Source organism: Pseudozyma hubeiensis (assembly GCF_000403515.1).
Source record: "Pseudozyma hubeiensis SY62 DNA, scaffold: PHS38, whole genome shotgun sequence".
Taxonomy (NCBI): Eukaryota; Fungi; Basidiomycota; class Ustilaginomycetes; order Ustilaginales; family Ustilaginaceae; genus Pseudozyma; species Pseudozyma hubeiensis.
This window is the reverse complement of record NW_012133820.1, coordinates 1,023,800-1,045,348: the sequence shown is the minus strand read 5'-3', so window position 1 is coordinate 1,045,348 and position 21,549 is coordinate 1,023,800. Positions and strand designations below refer to the sequence as shown.

Genomic DNA, 21,549 nt, shown 5'->3' with positions numbered 1-21,549 from the left:
CCGGAGCCTTGCATCGGCTGTTCTCTTCCTACAATTGTACTTCTATTCATCAACAGCAGCATGCATAATTCATCACATCATCAGTGCCTCACGAGCGCCGTACCCAAGCAAATGCTGCGCAAGACCGCCCACATCGCTCACCGGCACCCATGCAGAGGTTGCTCAGATACGGACCGTGAGCTCCTGACTGCTGGTGTATCATGAACTGGACGGAGCCAACAGAGTTTGCCAGGCTCATGTCCGCGTCGTCAGCGCTCAAGATGAGGCGAGGCAAAAGAACCTCAGAACGGTCATCTCGGTCATCGGATTCGCCATCAGATCATGAACGCTTAAGCCAGTCCAAGCACACAGGTACAGCTTCGTAATCACTCCGAGGCGTCGTGACTTGTCAACTCGTCACATCGTTGTGTTTTAGCGCCGAGCTTCTTTGAATTATTCAAATAGTATACGCGTTACGCTGAATACTGTCAAAGCTCGACCTCATCGCACTCAGCACGGAGCTCCCCGTCAACCATGTTTACCTTTATTGACCTCGTTCAATCTGGCATGGTCTATACCAGCACTCGATTTCGTCACTTCGAAGCCTCTTCGCTCTCCTCTTCATAACACGCTATCCCCTTTTGCCGTCTCACGAAGTCCAACGAAAGCATGGCCTGCCAAGCGCACGAGATCGTCAGCAGGGACGAACCTTGTTTCGAGCGGCCTGTCTCGAGCGTCCTCGGAAGAATCGGGACGCTCTTGTCGGCCTCGTCTCGGTAGCGATTAAGCTGAATGCGTCATCGATGCAATGCCGGTCTTCATCTTCGTGCATGAAAATCTCAGCACATCAAAGGGCATGAGATTGTTCGCCAGGCTCAGACTGTCGTGGCGGCACCCTGATGGGGACACCATAATCATCACCGCGCTCAAACTCTATTTCCGCTCATGCACGATCACTGGGGTTGCATCCCTTGCAGCAGCAAGACACAATGGGCATGCATGAACTGAAAAGTTCCAAGACAAGGGTACATATACAAGACTTCATTGCGTTTGGCTTTCAACCTTGCGCAGGACTATGTAGGCTCACGTTCGGCGATCTTGAAGTACTATTCGGCCTTGTTGCCATCTGTACGGCTTGCTACGATGGAAGATTCGTCCCCACCAATCCTGATGCAGCGAAGAACACAGAAGATGAGATTGCCCTGATCATTCCGCAGCGTCTGCGCTCGTTTTGCTCGCTGTTTTGCATGCCCAATCATTTCTCATTCATTGATAAAGGACTTCCAAACGCGGTCAGGACTACTCCTTGTTCAGGTCCACAACGGCTCTGCAATTCGCCCTCTTCGTCCAGCACATGCCATGCCACAATGCTGCCTCGCACACCCTCGACGGACAGTGAGGCCTCCTCGTCCTCTTCCCTACCGATTGCTTCGCTGCCGCCTCAACAGTTCACCCCGATCGTGGCGACTTCTGCCTCGGAAGCCTCCGTCCGTAAGCGCGTAGTGCGAGCTTGCGAGGTATGCCGTCGCAAGAAGGTCAAATGTAACGGTCAGAGACCCTGCAGTCAGTGCATTGCCTTTGCGGAAGAGTGCAACTATGTCGACGTCCGAGATCGCTCGGCGTACAGCAGAAGGTATGTCGAATCGTTGGAGGCGAGAATGGTCGCGCTCGAAAGGCGCGTTGATATCCTGTCGGAAAGAGGAACTTGCGATGGCATTTGTCGATCCACATGGCGCCTCGATGCACATAGGCGAGCGAGCGATCCTGGATTCGCCACTGGGTATCGCCAGCAGGCACGCGTGGGAAGCGAAGCGTCGACGACTTTTATCGCACATCTTCTCCCGCAGCAAAGTACGCAAACGCAACTCAGCCTGGGCCGTTGTATCGATCTATCACTGTTATCAGCGGCACGTTTGATTGCGGAAGCAAATGCAGCAATGTGCAAGCCGAGCAACCCGACTACCTCCGGCATGGATGTGTGGCAACAGCACTCGACATCAGCGGTGCTTGCACCCCGTCTTGCGGTCAAACACGAGCTTGACTCGCCTACAGTGCCTCCTCAAATGCCCTCAGACGACGAATTTCAGGCCTTGCTACACTCTTACACCGAGGGGATCTTCCGCTTTATCGCCATCGTGCAACCAGCAGAAGTACAAGCAATCTGGAGCAAGGTGACATCGTCTCCACCTGCAATCACCGCCTACGCTGTCTCGGAAATAGCTTTGCTCTTCGCAGTGATGGCCTGTGGCGTGAAGACTATCATGAACGACAGTCTACCACAGGCGAGCTCAAGCAATGTCACCAGATCGTCAAGGTACAAAATGCGAATCTCTCCGAACAACTTTGAAAGCCAGGCAAGCATGTGGACGCGGGCGATGGACGGCGCAGATCGATTCGAGAACGAAGAAGCCTCGAGGCAATCGCAAGTCTACGCGCTGTTGTCTTTCTGCAATGCCGGCCGAGGAGATCTGATATTAGCCTTCAACAACATTGTCCAGGCTCGAAGCCTTCTGAGTCGATCCACTGTCGGGTCCTCGAATCAACGGATGCAGCAATCACGACTCGGCGCATCGATAGAGATTCTCGACCACGTCATTCGTTCTGGGCTGGGTTCATCAGGGACACAGCTGCAGCATCCTCAGGACCGCCAATTTGATGTGCCGACTCCACCTTCACGCACCGACGTGTTCTGCCTCACGACCGCCTTGCAGCGTCTCGCTGCACTTTGCAGTCCATCAGGCCCAGTCGGACGAACCCTCTGCGACCTGCTCGACCCACAGACTCTTCACGTGCCGATCGATCAGCTCAGAGTGCGCGCTCAGGACCAATATCGATGCTTGTTAGACTGGTACAATAGCCTGCCGCTCGCCCTTCGTGCCGTTCCTAACGAGGCGACTGAACCGACGTCAGCAATTGCAGCCTGTATCGCCTCTGTCTCGCTTCAATTCGAACGTTTGCGGCTGCATATCGCGACCAATCTCTTATCTCGGCGCAACGGAGTCAACGCGATGGACGAAGCAGAGCGCCTCGACTTGGACGGCTGCCTGAATCTTGCAGGTGGCATCATTCGTGCATTCCCCACGATCAGCAAGTATCTTTTCCCTAGCCCGTGGCTGACTCTGTACGCCGAGAGCATCGGGATCTCGGCAGCCTTTATCGTCCTGACGGCTGCCCGCGTTCCTCATTGCAACGTGTTCGGTCTACTCTCCGATGTCGATTCAGCAGTTTCTGCACTGGCACAGCTGCAGCTGGTGATACAGGGGGTTGCCGAAATCCGAGGCAAGCTTGTCGACCTGGCGGAAGCCATACGATCGCGATACGGCCTCGCCGACACGGCCGAGGATCACAAGCGAACTGCAGATGGCACTGACGACCCTCGTCTACTGAACCTCAACGTACGAGGTACAGAATCAAATCACAAGAAGTTCCGATCGGCAACGATGCCTCAGAATAGTCCGGTACACGCTGTCTCGCCCACGCTTCGATGCGAGACGGCACCTCCCTTTCCTCAACACGGTCCAACGTCATCGTCAACAGTCGCTGCTACGGCGATGGGCAACAGTCAGCAGATGTATGGCCGTGAGTCTATTCAGTGGACGGACCAGGCTGGAAGATCCGCGATTACAGGCAGCACTGTGAGCTTCAACCAGATCTGGCCTGCGTCAACTTCGAATTTCGACACGGCTACAAATCAGGAGCAGCAGCAGCAAGGTGAACACACTCGTCCGCAGCATCAACAGTACCACGATCAGACTATCGCTTCTCAAGCTCAGTTGCAACAGGCTCCACTGCATCTCAATCAACAGGAGTTGGCTGGCTTGCTGCTGCAGGATTTCATGATTCCCGAACATCACTCAGAGCATCAAAGCGAATGAGCTACTCAGGCTTCTTTCCGAAATGACTCAAAAGTTGACCTAATCGCGCCATGCAGAAGAATGAACATCGAGAACAAGTGACTGAGATTATCAATTCGTGTACAATTTAGAAACCAAAGTATGACTTTAAAGAGGTGTACCTTTCGATCGTAGCAAGGTGTGTGAACGATAGAATGATGTGGTGAACATTGATCGCGTGGTCGATTAAGAACGCTTCGCTTGACCATCGCTTGCCTGTTCGACTGACGAGGGTGAGCTGGAATTCGCCGATTTCTGCTTGGCACGAGCGAGCTTGTCTTTTAGAGTGTTGAGGTGGTGGGCCTTCCAGTTTCGTAGCGACTGTTGGATGCGTTGCTGGTGGGTTTCGTGAGTCTGCATCAATGTACGTGACCGTTTTTCGGGCTGGACTTGACTTTGACTCGTATCTGCAGGACCGCGCATCGGAGGATGCGTGACGACTGCTTCAGGCGGTACTCGAACTTGGTCGATGGACGGATCTGGTGTCGGAGCCCTCGATGCTGAAGAAACAATGTGACCTTCAGTCTGATCAGTATCGGTCGCCTGTGTTTTTCCTTCATGATGCAGGATTTTGCGAGGCTGAGGTTCCGTGTGAGGCTGAGCTTCGTCCATCGACTCCATGCCATAACCCATCGGACCACTGAAGTTCGTGTTCAAGGAAGCGGATGTGCCAACGTCCTGGGTTCTATCTTGGTTCAAAGCATCAGCCCAGTCTCGGTTCGTATGAACACGCTCCTTCGACAACATGTGTCCTTCGTCCTCGCTAGACTCGGTTCGGACATTGGCTACTTCTTGAGCACATGCGCTCAAGTCCAGTTGCGGATTAGCATTTTGAGGAGAAAGCCGCTTGTCTTCTAGAGAAGTGCTGTCTTTGACCTTGGAAGTTGGCTCCTGCGACCAGCTTTGCCATTCTGTTTGGGATGGTACGACATTGGTTTGCGAATGCGGGTCATCGAAGGGTTGTGTTGCTTTTGGGCTGACAAGCTCAAAATGCAGCCCCTCCGTGAAGGCCGAGTCGGAAGGATTGTTCGACGTCATCATTTGCATCAAGAGCTGATCCACCGCCTGCCTCTGACGCAAGTCCTCATCAAGATAATCGCGGGTATTCCCTGGCAGTTGTGCATCGCTGCTCTCCGCCATCTCCTGGCTCATCAACTGACCGTCGAAGTCATAAAAGATACCTTGGATTTGACCAGCATCGTTCGGCTCGGACAGAGCGACGAAAGCAGAGTTGGATGAGTTCATGCTGTAGTCGATCGGCAGGTTTAGCGGAACGTCGATCGATGCAAATGACCTCTGCGTTGGTGCTGATAGGAGATCGGAATGCGCGAAATCGGAATGTTGAGACGATCCTACATCGGCTTCTTGTCCCTGATATAAGTCGGAAGCGGAGGGAGGAGCTACCGCGCCATTTGTGCCGTGGCTTTGCGTTTCGAAGTACGTGTAGCAGGGCTCTGGCAGCAGCCAGTCGCCTAGATCGACATTATTGGATGCAATGGACGAGTCCATATGGAGATTCACACTCGGTACGGGGTGAGCGAGTGTGGAGAGAGGGTCCTGATTGATAGGATCCAAATTTGGGGAGAGACCGCTGTCCTGCGAGTTGTGCTCTGCTTTCAAATCAGGCTGACCCACCATCTGATCAAGGATCTGTTGGCCCGACCAACTATTACTCGCCTCGATCGCCGAATTGTAAGGAGTGATGAAGGTCGAAATTTCAGAGTGAGTGAGGGGCGTCAGTGGGTGCCCTGCGCTGGCAGGGCTCGGTGTGACTTGACTCGTGGCTGTAGCGCTTTGGTCAGTCGACTCCGACATCTCGTTTCCAAGTGAGAAAGAATATCCCTTCATGACGAGGGAAGCTTGCAGAAAGGCTCGTCGCTCGGGCGGAAGCGCACTCTTGACAGCGTCGAACAAACTACAGTTTGTTCTGACGGGCTCAGTAAGCTGCGGAGGAGCCAATGCTGCGGCTGCGACATCATCAGTGGTGATGGCATGGCCGATCGGCAGAGGGGGTATCGCATGCGGAGCAAGGAAGATACGGGAGTCGCGGAGATGCTGTGGCACTAGCGTGTCAAAACAGCTGTTTGCCGTTGAGGAGCGAGAGGTTTGTCCATCCAGCGACCTTCTCGCCGATCCACGCCTCAAAGCCGAGCCCTGTGTGCGACTTGTGGTTCCTTGCGAGTGAGACCGCGTGATCAGGGTGTCGTTGAGAGCATACAAGGCCGGGTCATCTGCCGAGTAGAGCAGTACGGGTGTGTAGTACTGATCAATGCGCGCGGCTGGAGAGCCTGGGCTCGCTGACGATGCACGACGATGATGACGCGTCGCGTACGGCGATGTTTTGGATCTCGCGCCATCAAGCGAAGCTCTCTTCCTGCCACTGCCGGATCCTGAGCCTGACAGAGGCCCCCTGATGTCACTCGGGGCGAAGTCAGTATCCGTGCGTCTTTCGAGCGTGTGGAAGGCGACGGCGTCTTCCGATTCTCGCGACAAAGCTTTCTTGACGGAGGGCTTGAAACGATACTCGGGATACCTATCTCGATGCTCTGATGCAGCCTGCTGCGCCTTTTCGTAGAAGGCAGCCTTGACCTCCGGAGACTCGTTGCGCCAAAGCTGTCCAATTTCTTTGCTCAGCTGGCGCTGATGGTCAAGTTTGTCGAGGCCAACATCGGACAGAGAAGATGTGTTCTTCTTGCTCTTCAACTCTTTCATCTTGTTGGAGCGATACAGAATGAAGGCATTTGGCGGGCGAGGAATCTTTCTGAGCACCATTGGAGGCTCCGAAGGCAGAAGCGAGCCAATCCGAGATGGCTTCTCCGTCGCGCTTCCCGATAAGCTCTTGGAGCGGGCGCGAGCCTTTGGACGAGGCTTGGAGGGCCCAGCACTGCCAAGCCCATGAGCCTTTGAGCTGAACGCTTCCATATCTAGCAACGAGCGTGTCGTGAAACCCTCCCTGTGACGGACGAGTGGGATTGGTCGTAATTCCAGAAAATGTCGTCATGAGAGATCGAAGTAGTAGCCGAGACGAGCGAAGCGTGCAAGTCGAGCAGGCAGTGTCCAACGAAGAGATGCAGCCGTCAATGCGAGAGTGTAGCTAGTCCAGTAGATAGAGAAAGGAGAGTGATCGAGAGAAGGCCGGGCTATGAGCTGTGTAGGCAGCAGAGAGGCAGTAAAAAGAGAGACGAGTCTCTTTAAAGCGGAAGAGGACCAGATTGGGGAATGATTTGCTTCATTGAGCTCGAATGCTGCGCGGAACAGCTCCCCTATAGCACTACAGCGCTGTTGTCGGGAAGTGAAGCTCTTGTGGCGGATAGTTGGTGACTTGCGGAAGCGCGGAAATGAGATTGTGCGGAACAGCTGACGTCGCAAGAGTCAATCAAAGGCTTGAAGATCGCGGAGCGGGTGGGTGAGCGGTAGCTGCACGAGCAAAGTCTAATTTGAGGGGTCGTGCAACTGGCAGATGAGACAGTGGGTATTGTCCGCCGATCCGTCTGGCCCCCCACTTTGGTGCTGTGACGATAGAAAGAGGGAAGAGCTGCAGCTTTCGTCGCAGTTTGCGCCACAGACGACGCACTCGTTCGCGTTCGGAAGAGGCAAAGTAGGAGAATCTTCGACCTTTGATGTCGGTGGTTGATGAAGGAAGGTGAAGGTGCTCACAACTCCTACATCGTCGTTTGACAAGTCGAAGAAGGATCAACGGCGACACTGGCCGATAGGCATACGTGCCGAGACAGATCGACACATCCTTGAAGCTGTCAAGGCGCTTTCGCCTAGAGTGGCCATCAGCAACACACGTGAGTGTGTGACGAACAAAGGAAAGGGTCCAAGCTCTATGCAGATGAAGCATAACGTGCATGAGCGGCGCAAAGCACGAGTCGCCATGCCAGTCCATGTGCTCTGTTGCCGTTGAACAAAGGGAAGCTAGAGAGAGGCGCAGTGGGCCGTCCCTTCCGGCTGCTCACCAGCTTCCTCCTGCAGAGACACGAGAGCATCCGGAAAGTGCTTGTCTGCTCTGCCAAATCATGATTGAGTCTTTCCAGAATCTCCCCCGCTCAGCATCAGCCTCGATGCTCGATCGTCATAGCGACAGTGATCTCAGGGTCTATCGCGGCGACACAGTAGCAAGTGCTGTCAGCCTCACCTCAAAGGGATTGAGTTTTCAAGTGTCGAGAAGTGGAGAGGTCTAACAAGCACCGAAAATGGCCGGTGTTGGTCTCGCGCACTGCTGACAGCCGTATTCCCGTTGCAGTTCACGCGTCGCGCATAGTGTGCGAAGCCCCACCGAGGTGAATCTTATGGCTCAGCAATTTCCGCCAGCTGAGAAGCACACTCCACAGCAGATCGGCAGTCACACCTTCGACTGTAGACCCTGGAGGAGCAGTATCAGCAACGCAGCAAAGTTGGAATAGGTTCTGTCCGGCCTTCTCACACCGCCTTTCCTACAACGACCTCGACCGCTACATCGCCCGAGTCCTTCGTCTACTATTCGGCATCGCGCCGAACACTTGACACCATGGCGCCCGTATCAACAGAAACGCTGACGCAGCCGTCGGCGGGCCCGTCGTCCAACAAGCGCAAGATGGACCAACACCACACCTCGGCCTTTACAGACACGCTCAAAAAGCTCAAGGAGGAAGCCGACTCGAACCAAGAGGTGGACGACCAGGCGCTTTGGCCGCGTCCCTACCTCGAGCCCCTCGACATTGACAATGATGCTGTCACCTTCCAACAGATCGATATCGAGGAGCATCAAGCAGTCGGTCAGCCACCCGCCATTCGCATGTACGGCGTCACGCATGAAGGTCACTCGGTATGCGCTCACATTCACGGTTTTCTGCCCTACTTCTACATCCATGCTCCACGCGGATTCACCGCCAACACTTGCAATGACTTTACCAACCATCTCAACGTCCTCTTTGGTGGGCGCACCGTCCACAAGTCCGAGATCGTCAGCAAAAAGAGTCTCATGGGCTACGCTGGACAGGAGAACGTCGCTTTCATCAAGCTCACCATCTCGGATCTGCGCAGCGTTCCCAGGATCCGCGGATCCTTCGAGCGCGGCGAGATCGGCTTCCGTGACCTTTTCACTCCAGGCGAGGCGAGCCTCACCTACGAGAACATCGCATACACATTACGCTTCATGATCGATCTCAAGATTGTCGGCATGAACTGGATTCGCGTCCAAGCCGCCAACTACAGGCTGCGACCGGAAAGCCAGAGAGTGTCGCTCTGCCAGATCGAACTCGACTGCAGCTGCGACGCCATCCACTCGCATGCTCCCGACGACGATTGGTCCAAGATCGCTCCTCTCCGCATCCTCAGCTTCGATATCGAGTGTGCAGGCCGCAAGGGCGTCTTCCCAGAGCCCTCGGTCGATCCCGTCATCCAAATCGCCAACATGGTCACACGGCAAGGCGAATCGACGCCCTTTGTCAAGAACGTCTTCACGCTCAACACCTGCTCTCACATCGTCGGAAGTCAAGTCCTTTCGTTCAACAAGGAGATCGACATGCTCGAGGCCTGGACCAAATTCGTTCAAGAGGTCGACCCGGATGTCGTCATCGGCTACAACATTGCCAACTTTGATTTCCCCTACTTGCTCGATCGAGCCAAAGCGCTCAAGTCGACCAAGTTTGCCTACCTCGGCCGTGAACGAGGCGTCCGTACCGAAGCAAAAGATACCCATTTTTCCTCCAAAGCATACGGTACTCGAGACTCGAAAAATACCGAGCTCCAAGGTCGCCTCCAGCTCGACATGCTTCAGGTCATGCAGCGTGACTACAAGCTTCGATCCTATTCGCTCAATTCGGTTTCCTTCGAGTTTCTAGGCGAACAAAAGGAGGATGTGCATCACTCGCTCATCACCGAGCTCCAGAATGCTGGCCCAGAATCGCGTCGACGACTCGCCGTCTACTGTCTCAAGGACGCTTACTTGCCGCAGCGACTCATGGACAAGCTCATGTGCTTCATCAACTACATCGAGATGGCCAGAGTCACTGGCGTTCCCTTCAACTACCTGCTTTCCCGTGGTCAGCAGATCAAGGTCGTGTCTCAACTCTTCCGCAAAGCCAACGAGGACAACTACCTCGTTCCCGCCTACAAGGGCGAGGGCAACGAAGATCAGTACGAAGGTGCTACCGTTCTCGAGCCCAAGGCAGGCTACTACGACCGACCTATCGCCACACTCGATTTCGCTTCGCTGTATCCGTCGGTCATGATGGCCCACAATCTTTGCTACACCACGTTGCTCGACAAGAAGACCATCGACCGACTCGAACTCAAGCAGGATGACGACTACGTCATCACCCCGAACAACAACTGCTTTGCCACCAAAAAGCTGCGCAAGGGCCTCTTGCCTACCGTCCTCGAGAATCTGCTCGCCGCACGTAAGCGTGCCAAAGCCGACCTGAAGAAGGAGACAGATCCCTTCAAACGTGCCGTGCTCGACGGTCGTCAGCTTGCTCTAAAGATCAGCGCAAACTCGGTGTACGGATTCACCGGTGCAACGATCGGCAAGCTGCCTTGTCTCGAAATCTCGATGAGCACAACAGCCTATGGTCGACAGATGATCGAACAGACCAAGTCGTACGTCGAGAAGCACTACACCATCGCCAATGGCTACGAACACGATGCAGAGATTGTATACGGTGACACGGATTCCGTCATGATCAAGTTTGGCGTTCCTGATCTGCAGAAGGCGATGGAGTTGGGTGCCGAAGCGGCAGGCCTCGTATCCAAAACTTTCGTCGACCCCATCAAGCTCGAGTTCGAGAAGGTCTACTTCCCTTACCTCTTGATCAGCAAGAAGCGTTACGCAGGTCTCTACTGGACACGACCGGAAAAGTACGACAAGATGGACACAAAGGGTATCGAGACGGTACGACGTGACAACTGCCGCCTCGTCCAGACGGTCATCGACACCTGCCTCCGAAAGATGCTCATCGACCGCGACGTCAAGGGAGCGGAAGAGTATGCCAAGAACATCATCTCGGACCTGCTGCAGAACAAGGTCGACATGTCGCAGCTCGTCATCACCAAGGCGCTGGCAAAGGCGGACTACGCAGCCAAGCAGGCGCACGTCGAGCTGGCGGAACGCATGCGAAAGCGTGATGCCGGTTCCGCACCGGCGTTGGGCGATCGTGTCGCCTACGTCATCGTCAAAGCCGCTAAAGGTGCTGCTGCCTACGAGCGGTCCGAGGATCCGATCTACGTGCTGGACCACAACATCCCCATCGATACGCGCTACTACCTCGAGAACCAGCTGGCCAAGCCGCTCCTGCGTATCTTTGAACCCATCATGGGTCCCAAAGCGAGCACCATGCTCAACGGCGAACACACGCGTGTGGTCCAAGTGGCGACGTCCAACGTCGGTGCTCTGATGAAGTTTGCCGTCAAGACGGTCCAGTGCCTGGGCTGTCGAACACCGTTGAAGGATCAGAACATGCCCGTGTGCAAGAATTGCCGGCCGAAAGTGGCTCAGCTGTACCACGAGAAGCTGGCGCGTGCATCGGCGCTCGAGGTCGAGTTTGCTAGGCTGTGGACGTGCTGTCAGAGGTGTCAGGGTAGTTTGGCGCAGGATGTGCTGTGTACGAACAAGGATTGTCCCATCTTCTTCAAGAGGAAGAGGGCGCAGAAGGATGTTGAGGATGCGGTGCAGGTTGTTCAGCGGTTCGACACCGCGTGGTGATCACGTAAAGCGGAATCTTTGTCTCACACACTTTGCTCGAGTTCTATCGTCGCAATCATGAACCGCATCAATGTTTGCATTCCAAGATTCACAGCAGCGTGCACGTCCGATCACAACTTGGCGCCGTCCTTCCTGAGGAAAGTAGCAGCGACGTTCTTCCTCTGAATCTTACCCGTCGCCGTTTTGGGGATGGCGTCGGTGATCCAGATTCTCTCTGGGATCTTGAACTTGGTCAGTTTGCCCTGCATGGCAGCCTGGATCTCCTTTTCGCCCAAACTCTCCTTGCCCTTGTGAAGGATGACTACCGCACCCACTTTTTCGCCGTACAGCTTGTCGGGCATGGCGAACGACACGGCTTCCTTGACGCCTTCGACGGCGAGGAGGGCGGCGTCGACCTCGAGCGGCGAGATCTTTTCACCGGATCGGTTGATGAGCTCCTTGATCCTGCCGACGAGTTCGACGTAGCCGTCGGCGTCTTTGCGACCCTGGTCGCCGGTTCGGAAGAAACCTTTGTTCTCGGCTGTGGTGACGAAAGATTCGGCGTTCGCCTTGGGATTGTTGAGGTAGCCTTTGGTGACGTTGGCTCCGCGAACGCAGACTTCGCCGATGGTGCCTTGCTTGACCTCGTTGCCTTGCTCGTCCAGGATGCGGATCTCGACGCCGTGACCGATTCCGACGGTGCCAGGCTTGCGTTTGGCAGGTGGCAGAGGGTTCGACGTCATCTGGTGCGCAGCTTCGGTCATGGCGTATGCCTCGAGCACGGGCGCGTTGAAGGTCTTCTCAATCTGGTGGAATGTCGCGGGCGACAAAGCGGAAGAACACGATCGGATGAATCTCAGCTTAGGCACCGGGTTGGGGAGCGGAGAGTTGAGCAGCATCTGGTGGATCGTGGGCACCGCCGTGTACCAGTTGCACCCGTTGCTGGACAGCTCGTTCCAGAAAACGCTGGCGGAGAACTTGGGCGGGATGACAGCGCTGCCTCCAGAGAGAAGAGTAGCGAGAAGACCGCACAGCAGGCCGTGCACGTGGAAGAGCGGCATGACGAGGTAGGTGCGGTCGGCGGGAGTGAGGCTGTAGGTAGTGATGATATTGCCCATGGTGGTGTACAGGTTCTTGTGGGTGAGCGGTACACCCTTGGGCCTGCCAGTGGTTCCACTGGTGTGCAGGACCAGAGCGACGTCTTCGTCCTGCGGCTTGCGGATCTGACTCTTCTTGCCGACCTTGGTGCCATCGCCGCGTACCAACGAGACGCTTCCGGCACCGCTCGGGTCGAAGACGATCTCGACAACATCGACCTTTCCGGCCTTTTTTGCGGCCTCGATGGCAGGGTGACCCGCTTTGATCGCACCTTTGGGCAAGAGCAGCAGCTGCGACTTGGTGTCTTGCAGATAAAACTCGACTTCGCCCTGGGAGTAGTTGGGGTTGAGCGGCGCAGCTACGAGCCTCTCTGCACCCGTTGCCAAGAAGGCGAGGGTGAACTCGATACCGTTGACGAGCGAAGAGCTGACAGCACTTCCCGGGGCTAGATCGAACGAGGCCAGCTGAGATTGAAGGTCGAGCACGAGCTCGTGGAGTCGAGCGTAGCTAAAAGTGAAAGGAGTCGGAGACGAGGTCGGAAGGATGATGGCGGCTGTGGTGGCCTCCAAGCCCGCCTTAGGGGCAAATACTGACATGAGATTGGCCATGGTGAAGATTGGGGTGATGACAAGGATAGAGAGGGGGAACGTCGGAACGATGGTGGGTGGGGGCACAGAAACGATGCAGCGAAGGTGGAGTATCTGATCAGTCACACGATTCGCCGCCTTGCTCCGTGCAGCGATCCCTGCAACCAGGAAACCGGCGTACTATCGGCTATGCAAACAATCTCACATTTCGACATTTTTTCGCATTTTTGGAACGAGCCGAGTGTCTGCCCGACAGGTCGAAGCGGAACACTGACTTTCTTCATCGTCGACAAGCCGCACGCACCGAACGACACGCGATACACAAAGTGATGTGATATGTTTTGATTTGGCGATTGGTCACTACAGCTTGGGAGCCTGTGTCGCCTCTGGGGCAGGACCTCCCTGTTCGCAAATGCGGCGCATGTCAGCAAGGGCCTCGACCAGGCACTTTGCAAAGTGCGTCGTAGCACCGTTCTTGGATTCGATACCGAATTTGAGCAGCTGAGCACCGGCCAGGTAGTTGATTCCGTACGATTCGGTCGGGTAGCCCGTACCAAAACCGGTTCCTGCGAATCGATCACCAGCACTCAAGCCACTCGTGCTCAAGCGCCACGACTGGGACTCGCCAAAGAGCGGGTCCGAGAATATAGCGGGTGTTTCGCCATCTTCGGCCCGCAGCAGCAGTCGCAATCCAGTCATGTGTCGGTCGATGCCCTTGCCCGTCGAGCTCTCGCGCGTCTGCGTGTTGTGCGACTTGGTGGCAGCGGTCAACAGCGCATAGAGCGTCTTTGCGTCCTTGCCCTCGCGCACGCCGCGCACGAATTCGTACGCTTCGTCACTGAAGGATCGAATGACGTCGGTACGCCCGTGCTTGAACAATCTCGTTGAAGCCGTCTCGTACGTCGATGTCTGCTGCCCGTGGGCCTTGGCATAGGCGAGCTGAAGCGCCATCTGCAAGTATGCATCGGGGCTGTGCTTGCCCACCTTTTTGATCCAGTCGGCTCCGTACTCGTTGTACCACAGCATGCGAATGTCGGATTCCTTGGCAGCTCGCAAAGCCGCCTGCTCCGACTGTTCGATCGACTGCTTGGTCGAGTCGTCGATTGCCCACTCGAGCTTCTTCCAAGAAGCCGATTCGTTGGGGGAGCTGAGTTCGGCAGGGAAGCCAGAGCCTGGAGGAGGGCATGGCTCAGCGGCAGCAAAGTCGCAGAGGATACTAGGGATGAGCGCATCGCATGGCGAGTGCTCGCCCATGATACCTGCACGACCACTAGGCTCGACAACGATGGAGAGAGCCTTGTCGAACCAGCGATTGTGTCCAGCTCGTCCAGCACCGCTGCAGTTGCGGGCCAGTGCATCGACCCAGACAGGTGTCGCTTCGTGGGGTGGCGCCGGGTGGTCAGACGAAAGAGAGAGTACGCTCGAATCGAGCGAGACGCAGAAAATGCTGTCCTCGACCGAGTTGATGCTCTTGCGGTTGACAGGCGACACGCTGAGCAAGTGCTCGCGGGTCTAATCGAGGAAACAAGGATGGAGAGTTCGTGGTGAGCATCGAGTCGCAGAGATGGATCGGTGCTGAAAAGCTGTGCTTACCTTTGTCCAAGTGTCGCGGTTGTCGGAGCTGAGCACACCGACACCAGCACCTTGTCCTTTTTGAGCATCGGCGACGATTTCCCAGAAGGCCTTTTCGACCGAGTCTACGCCAAGCAGGGTGCCATCCTTGCGCACCACCTCAAGCTCGTAGTAGTTGTCGCGCGCAATGACGGTGATATGGCGTGCTACGGCAGGGTGTGGTGTCGCCGTGTTCCAATCGTGCGGGATGGCGGGGATTCGAGTGATGCCGTACAGACTGCGGGCGGGACGATTAAACCAACGACCTGATGGTCAGTGAGCGTGTTCATGGGGAAGATAAAGGAGGCAAAGGGAGGAGGGACGCAGAGTCAGCGTGCTGCTCGGTTACTCACCGAGTGTATTGGTGCATGCAAAACGGACCGGCACGGGAAGAATCAGGCATGATATCCTCGCTGCGCCGGTACAAGAAGAACAGGAGAGAGGAGGCAATGAGAACAAGGGTGGACGTCATCAGCACAGAGAACACGTTTGCAGCGATGGGCACGACATGGAGACAGAGCCGGACTTACTCATCGAGACGTTTCTTGAACTGCAAGAAACGCGAAGTGAGCCAGGCGGCACGGCGGACACCCCAAGCGGCATCGTTCCAGTTCTGTGAGCCGAGGCCGACGATGGGGTAGGCGTCGTGCCCGGGGTGCTCGCAGAGGTCGGTGGGCATGTTTTCGTCGTGGGTGAACATGAGCCACCAATTGCTGTTGATCATTAGGGGTACGCGCCACTCATGGTAGGCCTTTTGGAGCCACCATCGGTCGTCGAGCCAGTTGTCGTCGGTGGTGCGATCTACATCGATGAGTCGTTGCTGCAGCTTGGCGCCGAGACCGCCTTTGGCGAGGAAGTCTTGGACCCACTGCTTGCGCTTTTCAAGCTCCTTTTCGGCAGTGCTGCCCTCAAGTTTGCCCTGCTCCTCGAGTTGGCGCAGGAAGGGTGAGAGCGACTTGAGGTACTTGTCGAAGGTCTGTTCGAGTGTTGGAACAGGTAAACGTGGCAAGTGTTTCTGCTGGCTGAACGTCTTTGGCTGTGTGCCCGGCGAGCCGCGCCAGGGTGTGAGAGCGAACATGGCTGGTGAAGAAGTGTGCAGGGTTCGGGGAGCTGATACTGCGGCGCGATTGAGCAGCGATCGGGAGGGTGAGAAGCGACCAATGGAGAGAAGCTAGAGGGCGCAGTCCGCCAAGGCAAGAACACGAGTCGCAAGGAAGAAAGAGTCGGTGAGCGAAAGATCGAGCGAGATCAGTCTGGTTGCTTTGGTCAAGACGGTGACTTACCTCGAGACCCTGTCGTTGTCTGCTCAGCAACATCAATACGATCGTACTCGGGCGCGGGAGCGATACGGCTCGGATGCGGATGTCGTATATGCTGGTGGTGGGCAGCGATCTTGCGCGTAGGTCACGGAAGGAGACCCAGGGGACTTGATGGAAATATCTGCGAGGGAACGATAGCGGGAAGAGGGATGCGGGATGCGGGGATGGCACTTTACCGGTTTAGACCAAGGAACGGTGTGGGACACGCGTGTTTGTTCCGGAGGTATTGCTGTAGCCGAAAGTCAGTCGGTTCTGAGCCAGTGCAATGGAAGGGCGGGCGGTGCTTCGGTGCGGAGAATTGCGAGGTTGTGTGCGATGAGAGAGGGCGTAGGCGATGATGTGAAAAGCGGGGTCAGGAAGCGGCCTTGTGTTGATCTGATGGAGAAAAGGTGCGGCGTGCGCGCGCTTCTCTGAACGTGAAAACGGATTCACCGGCTTCAGAGGGTCAACGCTGGCGGTGGCTATTCACCGGCCCTTGTGCGAGCCGGAACGCGACCTTCGTAAAGGTGACCATTTGTTACTTCATACGACTTCACATTGTGAGATATAAACTTTGTGCGACGCTCGATCCTGCGAAAAATCTTCGTGCGATGCTTCCTCCGCCGCAACCTACGATGCTCGTTCGGTCGTGGGAACCCGGTCCGTGGAAGCCAGTCAAGAACTGTAGACTCGTAATCCTGACTTTCCTGATAGCGACCCATGCAAACCGCATATACCCGTACAGCAGCGAGTCCTACACCAATCACTAAGCACCATCGTCGGCCCCGAGAGGGGCTCGACATATGATCTAACAAATAAACGATACAGAGAAGATTAGCAGTGTCCCAGCAAATGGATGACCCTACTACGTTCAGAAGAGCAGCTTTCTACGGAAAGCAACTATGTTTTTGCATCTCTGGTGTATGAGCTATGATTTTTCATATCGAAGCGGTGGCGGATGGTTGAATCGCGTGCGCGCGGATGATGTTACACGAAGTAACAGATTTACGCGAAAAATATCAGAAGGGAAAAAAATCCAGCACGAGAGTCTAATGGTGAGTGTTAGACCGTACAAAGTAGATTTGGCGACACGCGGTATTGATTGATTTAGTTGTCAGGCCACCTCGCGGAAAGCAACAGCAGTGCGGAAATGCGGGGGAAAAGCGATGCGAAGTCGACTTCGGCGTAAGTTCGGTCGATCTGTACTCAGTGCGGAGACTTCACCTTCTGTCGAGACATGCCTTGGCGATGCAGGAGCACTCAGCAGAGACGCAGCTTTGCTAACTCCAGCAAGCGAGAGACGCCAATTGTTGCAACACGAACGAGCCGTTTTGTGAGGACCAACAGTGTGGATAGGAGAGAAGTTGCCAGGCCCTTGGGCTGTACGGTGACTACTTGCGACGCACTGTGACCATTTTGCTGCGCCACAAAAATAATTATTCCGTGATGCGCACGGCCGCACTTCTTATCTGACCCGTCTCTGTATGCCCTTCCGCTTCCTCTACTGCTACTACATCACCACCATCATCATCACCCTTCATTCTTCACAATGTCGGCACGTCGACCTTCGAACCCTTTCACAAAGAACCAGGATGCTCCTGGCTACTACGACGAACACGTCTCGTCCGACGAGCGTGCTCAGCTGCGCTCACTCGCCCAGCACATGCGCAAGCTCAGCATGAGCAACAGCGCCCTTTCCGACGACAGCGCTGATTTGTCCACTTGGCGCGAATCAAAAGCCACTGCATCGTCAAGCGGTAGCAATGGCGCCCGCACTCCTCGTGCTGAGGCTGGTCCACGCCCCGCTGCGTCTACCAACGAGAGCGGAGCAGCATCTGCCACCGCCATCCAGAACCCGCTCAAACCCGTCGGCGGCACCAAGTACACCCCTCACCAAGGCGACCTCCCCAACCCCGATCAGGCGTATGGCGAGGATCAAGACAAGGCCACCCTTCTCTCTGGCAGTCTCGGCAAAAGCTCTTCGCTGCTCAACAATGGTCGGGGACACCGTGACAGCGCTGACGACGACAAGCAGCGCGTCATGCAGCGTGCGCGCGGTGTCGTCCGCACCTACAGTATGGGTCAGCAGAAGCGCCGTCCCCAGATGATGAACGACGACCCCGTCATCCTCTCTCGGCGCATGAGCCACGACGCCGTACAGGAGGCCCCACGCCGCTTCATCGTCGATGTCGAAGAGACCATGCGCCTCGTGCTCGAGCAAGAAGACACAGACGGTAACTTCCAGATTTGCATCACAGACAGCGGTCCCAAGGTACTCACCCTCGGCACCGCAACCAGCAACGGCTACAAAGGTTTCGACATCCGCGGCACCTACATGCTTTCCAACCTCCTTCAAGAGCTTGCTCTCGCCCGCGAGCACGGTCGCAAGCGCATCGTCCTCGACGAATCGCGTCTCACCGAAAATCCCGTTGATCGACTCTCTCGCATGATCAGTCAGACCTTCTGGCACAACCTCACTCGACGCATCGACGGCGACGGTCTCGATGCTATTCTGTCCGATCCAAAGAACCGCAGCAAGTCCCAGAATCCTCGGATCTATGTTCCAGCTTCCGAGACAGAGATGCTCCAATACTATCAAAAGGTGGCGCAGGAGCGTCCCGCACTCAACCTCACCGTCGAATCACTTCCGACCAACATCACCTCAGAGTACACTCGTGACCTCAACGATCGCCCTGGTCTGCTCGCGCTCGCCATGCGCGACGACATTGATCCCACCACAGGCGAAAAGAAGGGTCTCAAAGGCATCCCTTTTGTCGTGCCCGGCGCCCGCTTCAACGAGCTCTACAATTGGGACAGCTACTTCATCTCGCTTGGCCTTGTCGTCGACAACCTGATCGACCTTGCCAAGGGCACCGTCGATCACTTCATTTTTGAGATCAAACACTACGGCAAGATCCTCAACGGCAACCGCACCTACTACCTCATGCGTGCGCAACCCCCTTTCCTCACCGACATGGCGCTCCAGGTCTACTCTCGGCTCGACCCCGCCAACGAGACTGACAACAAGGAATGGCTCCGCAAGGCCATTCAGGCCGCCATTAAGGAGTACCACACTGTTTGGATGAGCAAGCCCCGCTTCGACGACAAGACCTGGCTGAGTCGATACCGACCCGAAGGTCTCGGCGTGCCTCCCGAGACCGAAGCCTCTCATTTCACCCACATCCTCCGGCCCTACGCCGCAAAGCACGGTTGCAGTGTCAACGAGTTCACGCGTAAATACAATGCTGGCGAGATCAAGGAGCCGGAGCTCGACACCTACTTTATGCACGACCGCGCCGTCCGAGAGTCCGGCCACGACACCACATACCGCTTCGAGCACAAGTGCGCCGACCTCGCCACCATCGATCTCAACGCGCTTCTCTACAAGTACGAGATTGACATCGCCACTGCCATCCGCGAGGTCTTTGATGACCGTCTCGAGCTCGAGGATGACTTTACCTTGCACGGACCGCTTCCCCCCGCGCTGCTCAAGGATGGCAAAGGTCCTGCACAGCCATCGCGATCCATCGAGACGCCGCAGACGAGCGGCGAATGGTTTGCACGTGCCGCGCATCGTAAGGCCCAGGTGGACAAGTATCTCTGGAACGACGGCATGGGTCTGTATTTCGACTACGACACCCGAGTCGAGGAGCCCATCGTGTACGAGAGTGTCACCTCCTTCTGGGCCATGTGGGCCGGTATGGCCAGCGAGGACCAAGCAGCCAAGCTGGTCTCAAAATCGCTCAAGCGCTTCGAGGAGCAAGGCGGTCTCGTTTCCGGTACCGAGGACTCGCGCGGAAAGATCTCGATCGATCGTCCCAATCGACAGTGGGATTGGCCGTACGCCTGGCCTCCCCACAACGTGCTCGCGTGGGTCGGTCTTGAACGTTACGGCTACCTCGAGGAAGCGCGTCGCCTCGCTTACCGATGGCTGTACATGATGACCCTCGCCTTTGTCGATTTCAACGGAACCGTGCCGGAGAAGTTTGATGCGGTCAACCTCTCGCACATGGTCGATGCAGAGTACGGCAATCAGGGTATCGACTTCAAGTGCGTCCCTCGTGAAGGTTTCGGTTGGATGAATTCAAGTTTCCAGGTCGGTCTCACGTTCCTCACCACTCATCAGCGTCGTGCGGTCGCTGCACTTCAGCATCCTGATGAGTTTTTCAATGTTCGTCGTCATTAGTTTCGTGTACCTCAGCGTTGCGGGAAGATTCACTCTTATTGATCGTATCAACATGCACGTCTGCGGAACTTATGATCTAGCCGCCGGCCTCGCGGCAAGACATACGAGCGAGTCAGTTAAGGAAGGCGCGGAAGACTCTCAGAGTGCTACACGAATGTGCGGAAAGTGTCAGCATTGATTGCTCGTATCGAAATCTACACGTTACTGTACTTACGTGACCGCGGAAGCCGAGGATCTGATGAGCACGCTGGAGGTGTTCCTCGTAGATCCTGAGCCTTTGCGGAACAGTTGCACCAGCGCCGACGATGGCAAATTGCCGCACGGCAATGGCGAGACTCCCGCTCATGTCCTGGTAGAACTTTCGCAGCCCTACGAGGCTGATATCTTCGACCGGACAAAAGTTGAGGTTGGTCGGGTCGATTACCTCGATGCCAAGCTGGGTAAGGTCGTCGACGGAACCAGCGGTGGATGCGGATGCGGGTGCGGGTACGGCAGCCGCCAGTCGCTGAGCAGGGGGAGCGTCAGCGAGGAGGTTGTAGAGTCGCTGCATGAGCGTCGCGTAGAACTCAGTGACCTTCTGGTAAAAGACTCGGAGCCCTGCAAGGCTGATATCGTCGACGGGACAAAAGTTGAGGTAGGTCGGATTGATTACCTCGATGTGAAGCTTAGAAAGGTCGTCGACGAGCCCGGCGGCGGATGCGGATGCAGGTGCGGATGCGGCAGCCGCAGAGCCTTCGTCGCTGCCCTCGTCTGTTGATTCTGTTGATGCAGAAAGGAGAAGCATAGGCGTCAGAAAGTCGCTAGCAGAGCGGGGATGTCGACTGAGATACCTACCATCATGTTGAACGAAGTGGTCGCTCGTGCCGTCGTGCTTGGGTATGAACCACACCAGAGGTTGCTCTGTCATCTTTCGTAAATACGGGCGACCAATGCGTCGAAGATTGGTCGTTGGAGAGGAATGTGTGTCGATGAAGAACGAGGGCGGAAGTGGAACACGATGAGCGGAGGTTTATATAACCTTTTATCCCGCAGCGTCTCTTTCGAAGACATTTCCGACGCAAGCAAGCGACATTGCTAGCCCTCAACAAAGACCCAAACACAAGCCTGATGCGGATCTCAAGATTAACATCGGAGAGCGATTCGACGACGTGAGAGAAGCCGCAGGCCGTTTCTCGACGGAGAAGTAGCGGACCGTTCATCGACCCTTTTAGCCATTGAAGCGAAGGAGAGA

The 21,549-nt window shown here is 55.8% G+C and overlaps 8 protein-coding genes across 8 annotated transcripts; 4 read left to right on the top strand and 4 right to left on the bottom strand.

Annotated features, from left to right (window-relative positions):
• Window positions 1-260: 260 nt before the first annotated feature.
• On the top strand, window positions 261-3,854 carry PHSY_004116 (hypothetical protein; the record flags this gene model as incomplete). Its single annotated transcript, XM_012334733.1, has 2 exons — window positions 261-351; window positions 1,051-3,854. 2 exons carry the CDS (start codon window positions 261-263, stop codon window positions 3,852-3,854), a joined length of 2,895 nt encoding a protein of 964 aa, XP_012190123.1.
• Window positions 3,855-4,058: 204 nt separating this feature from the next.
• PHSY_004115 (hypothetical protein) lies at window positions 4,059-6,794 on the bottom strand (the record flags this gene model as incomplete). Its single annotated transcript, XM_012334732.1, has 1 exon — window positions 4,059-6,794. The coding sequence occupies one exon, from the start codon at window positions 6,792-6,794 to the stop codon at window positions 4,059-4,061; it is 2,736 nt and encodes a 911-aa protein (XP_012190122.1).
• Window positions 6,795-7,248: 454 nt separating this feature from the next.
• On the bottom strand, window positions 7,249-7,764 carry PHSY_004114 (hypothetical protein; the record flags this gene model as incomplete). The annotated part of the gene is made up of 1 exon (XM_012334731.1): window positions 7,249-7,764. The coding sequence occupies one exon, from the start codon at window positions 7,762-7,764 to the stop codon at window positions 7,249-7,251; it is 516 nt and encodes a 171-aa protein (XP_012190121.1).
• Window positions 7,765-8,385: 621 nt separating this feature from the next.
• Window positions 8,386-11,559, top strand: PHSY_004113 (hypothetical protein; the record flags this gene model as incomplete). Its single annotated transcript, XM_012334730.1, has 1 exon — window positions 8,386-11,559. One exon carries the CDS (start codon window positions 8,386-8,388, stop codon window positions 11,557-11,559), a length of 3,174 nt encoding a protein of 1,057 aa, XP_012190120.1.
• Window positions 11,560-11,669: 110 nt separating this feature from the next.
• PHSY_004112 (hypothetical protein) lies at window positions 11,670-13,244 on the bottom strand (the record flags this gene model as incomplete). The annotated part of the gene is made up of 1 exon (XM_012334729.1): window positions 11,670-13,244. One exon carries the CDS (start codon window positions 13,242-13,244, stop codon window positions 11,670-11,672), a length of 1,575 nt encoding a protein of 524 aa, XP_012190119.1.
• A 339-nt stretch (window positions 13,245-13,583) lies between these two features.
• PHSY_004111 (hypothetical protein) lies at window positions 13,584-15,912 on the bottom strand (the record flags this gene model as incomplete). Its single annotated transcript, XM_012334728.1, has 4 exons — window positions 13,584-14,735; window positions 14,817-15,072; window positions 15,188-15,247; window positions 15,365-15,912. 4 exons carry the CDS (start codon window positions 15,910-15,912, stop codon window positions 13,584-13,586), a joined length of 2,016 nt encoding a protein of 671 aa, XP_012190118.1.
• Window positions 15,913-17,681: 1,769 nt separating this feature from the next.
• On the top strand, window positions 17,682-20,318 carry PHSY_004110 (hypothetical protein; the record flags this gene model as incomplete). The annotated part of the gene is made up of 1 exon (XM_012334727.1): window positions 17,682-20,318. One exon carries the CDS (start codon window positions 17,682-17,684, stop codon window positions 20,316-20,318), a length of 2,637 nt encoding a protein of 878 aa, XP_012190117.1.
• A 238-nt stretch (window positions 20,319-20,556) lies between these two features.
• Window positions 20,557-21,075, top strand: PHSY_004109 (hypothetical protein; the record flags this gene model as incomplete). Its single annotated transcript, XM_012334726.1, has 1 exon — window positions 20,557-21,075. The coding sequence occupies one exon, from the start codon at window positions 20,557-20,559 to the stop codon at window positions 21,073-21,075; it is 519 nt and encodes a 172-aa protein (XP_012190116.1).
• Between the last annotated feature and the right edge of the window lie 474 nt (window positions 21,076-21,549).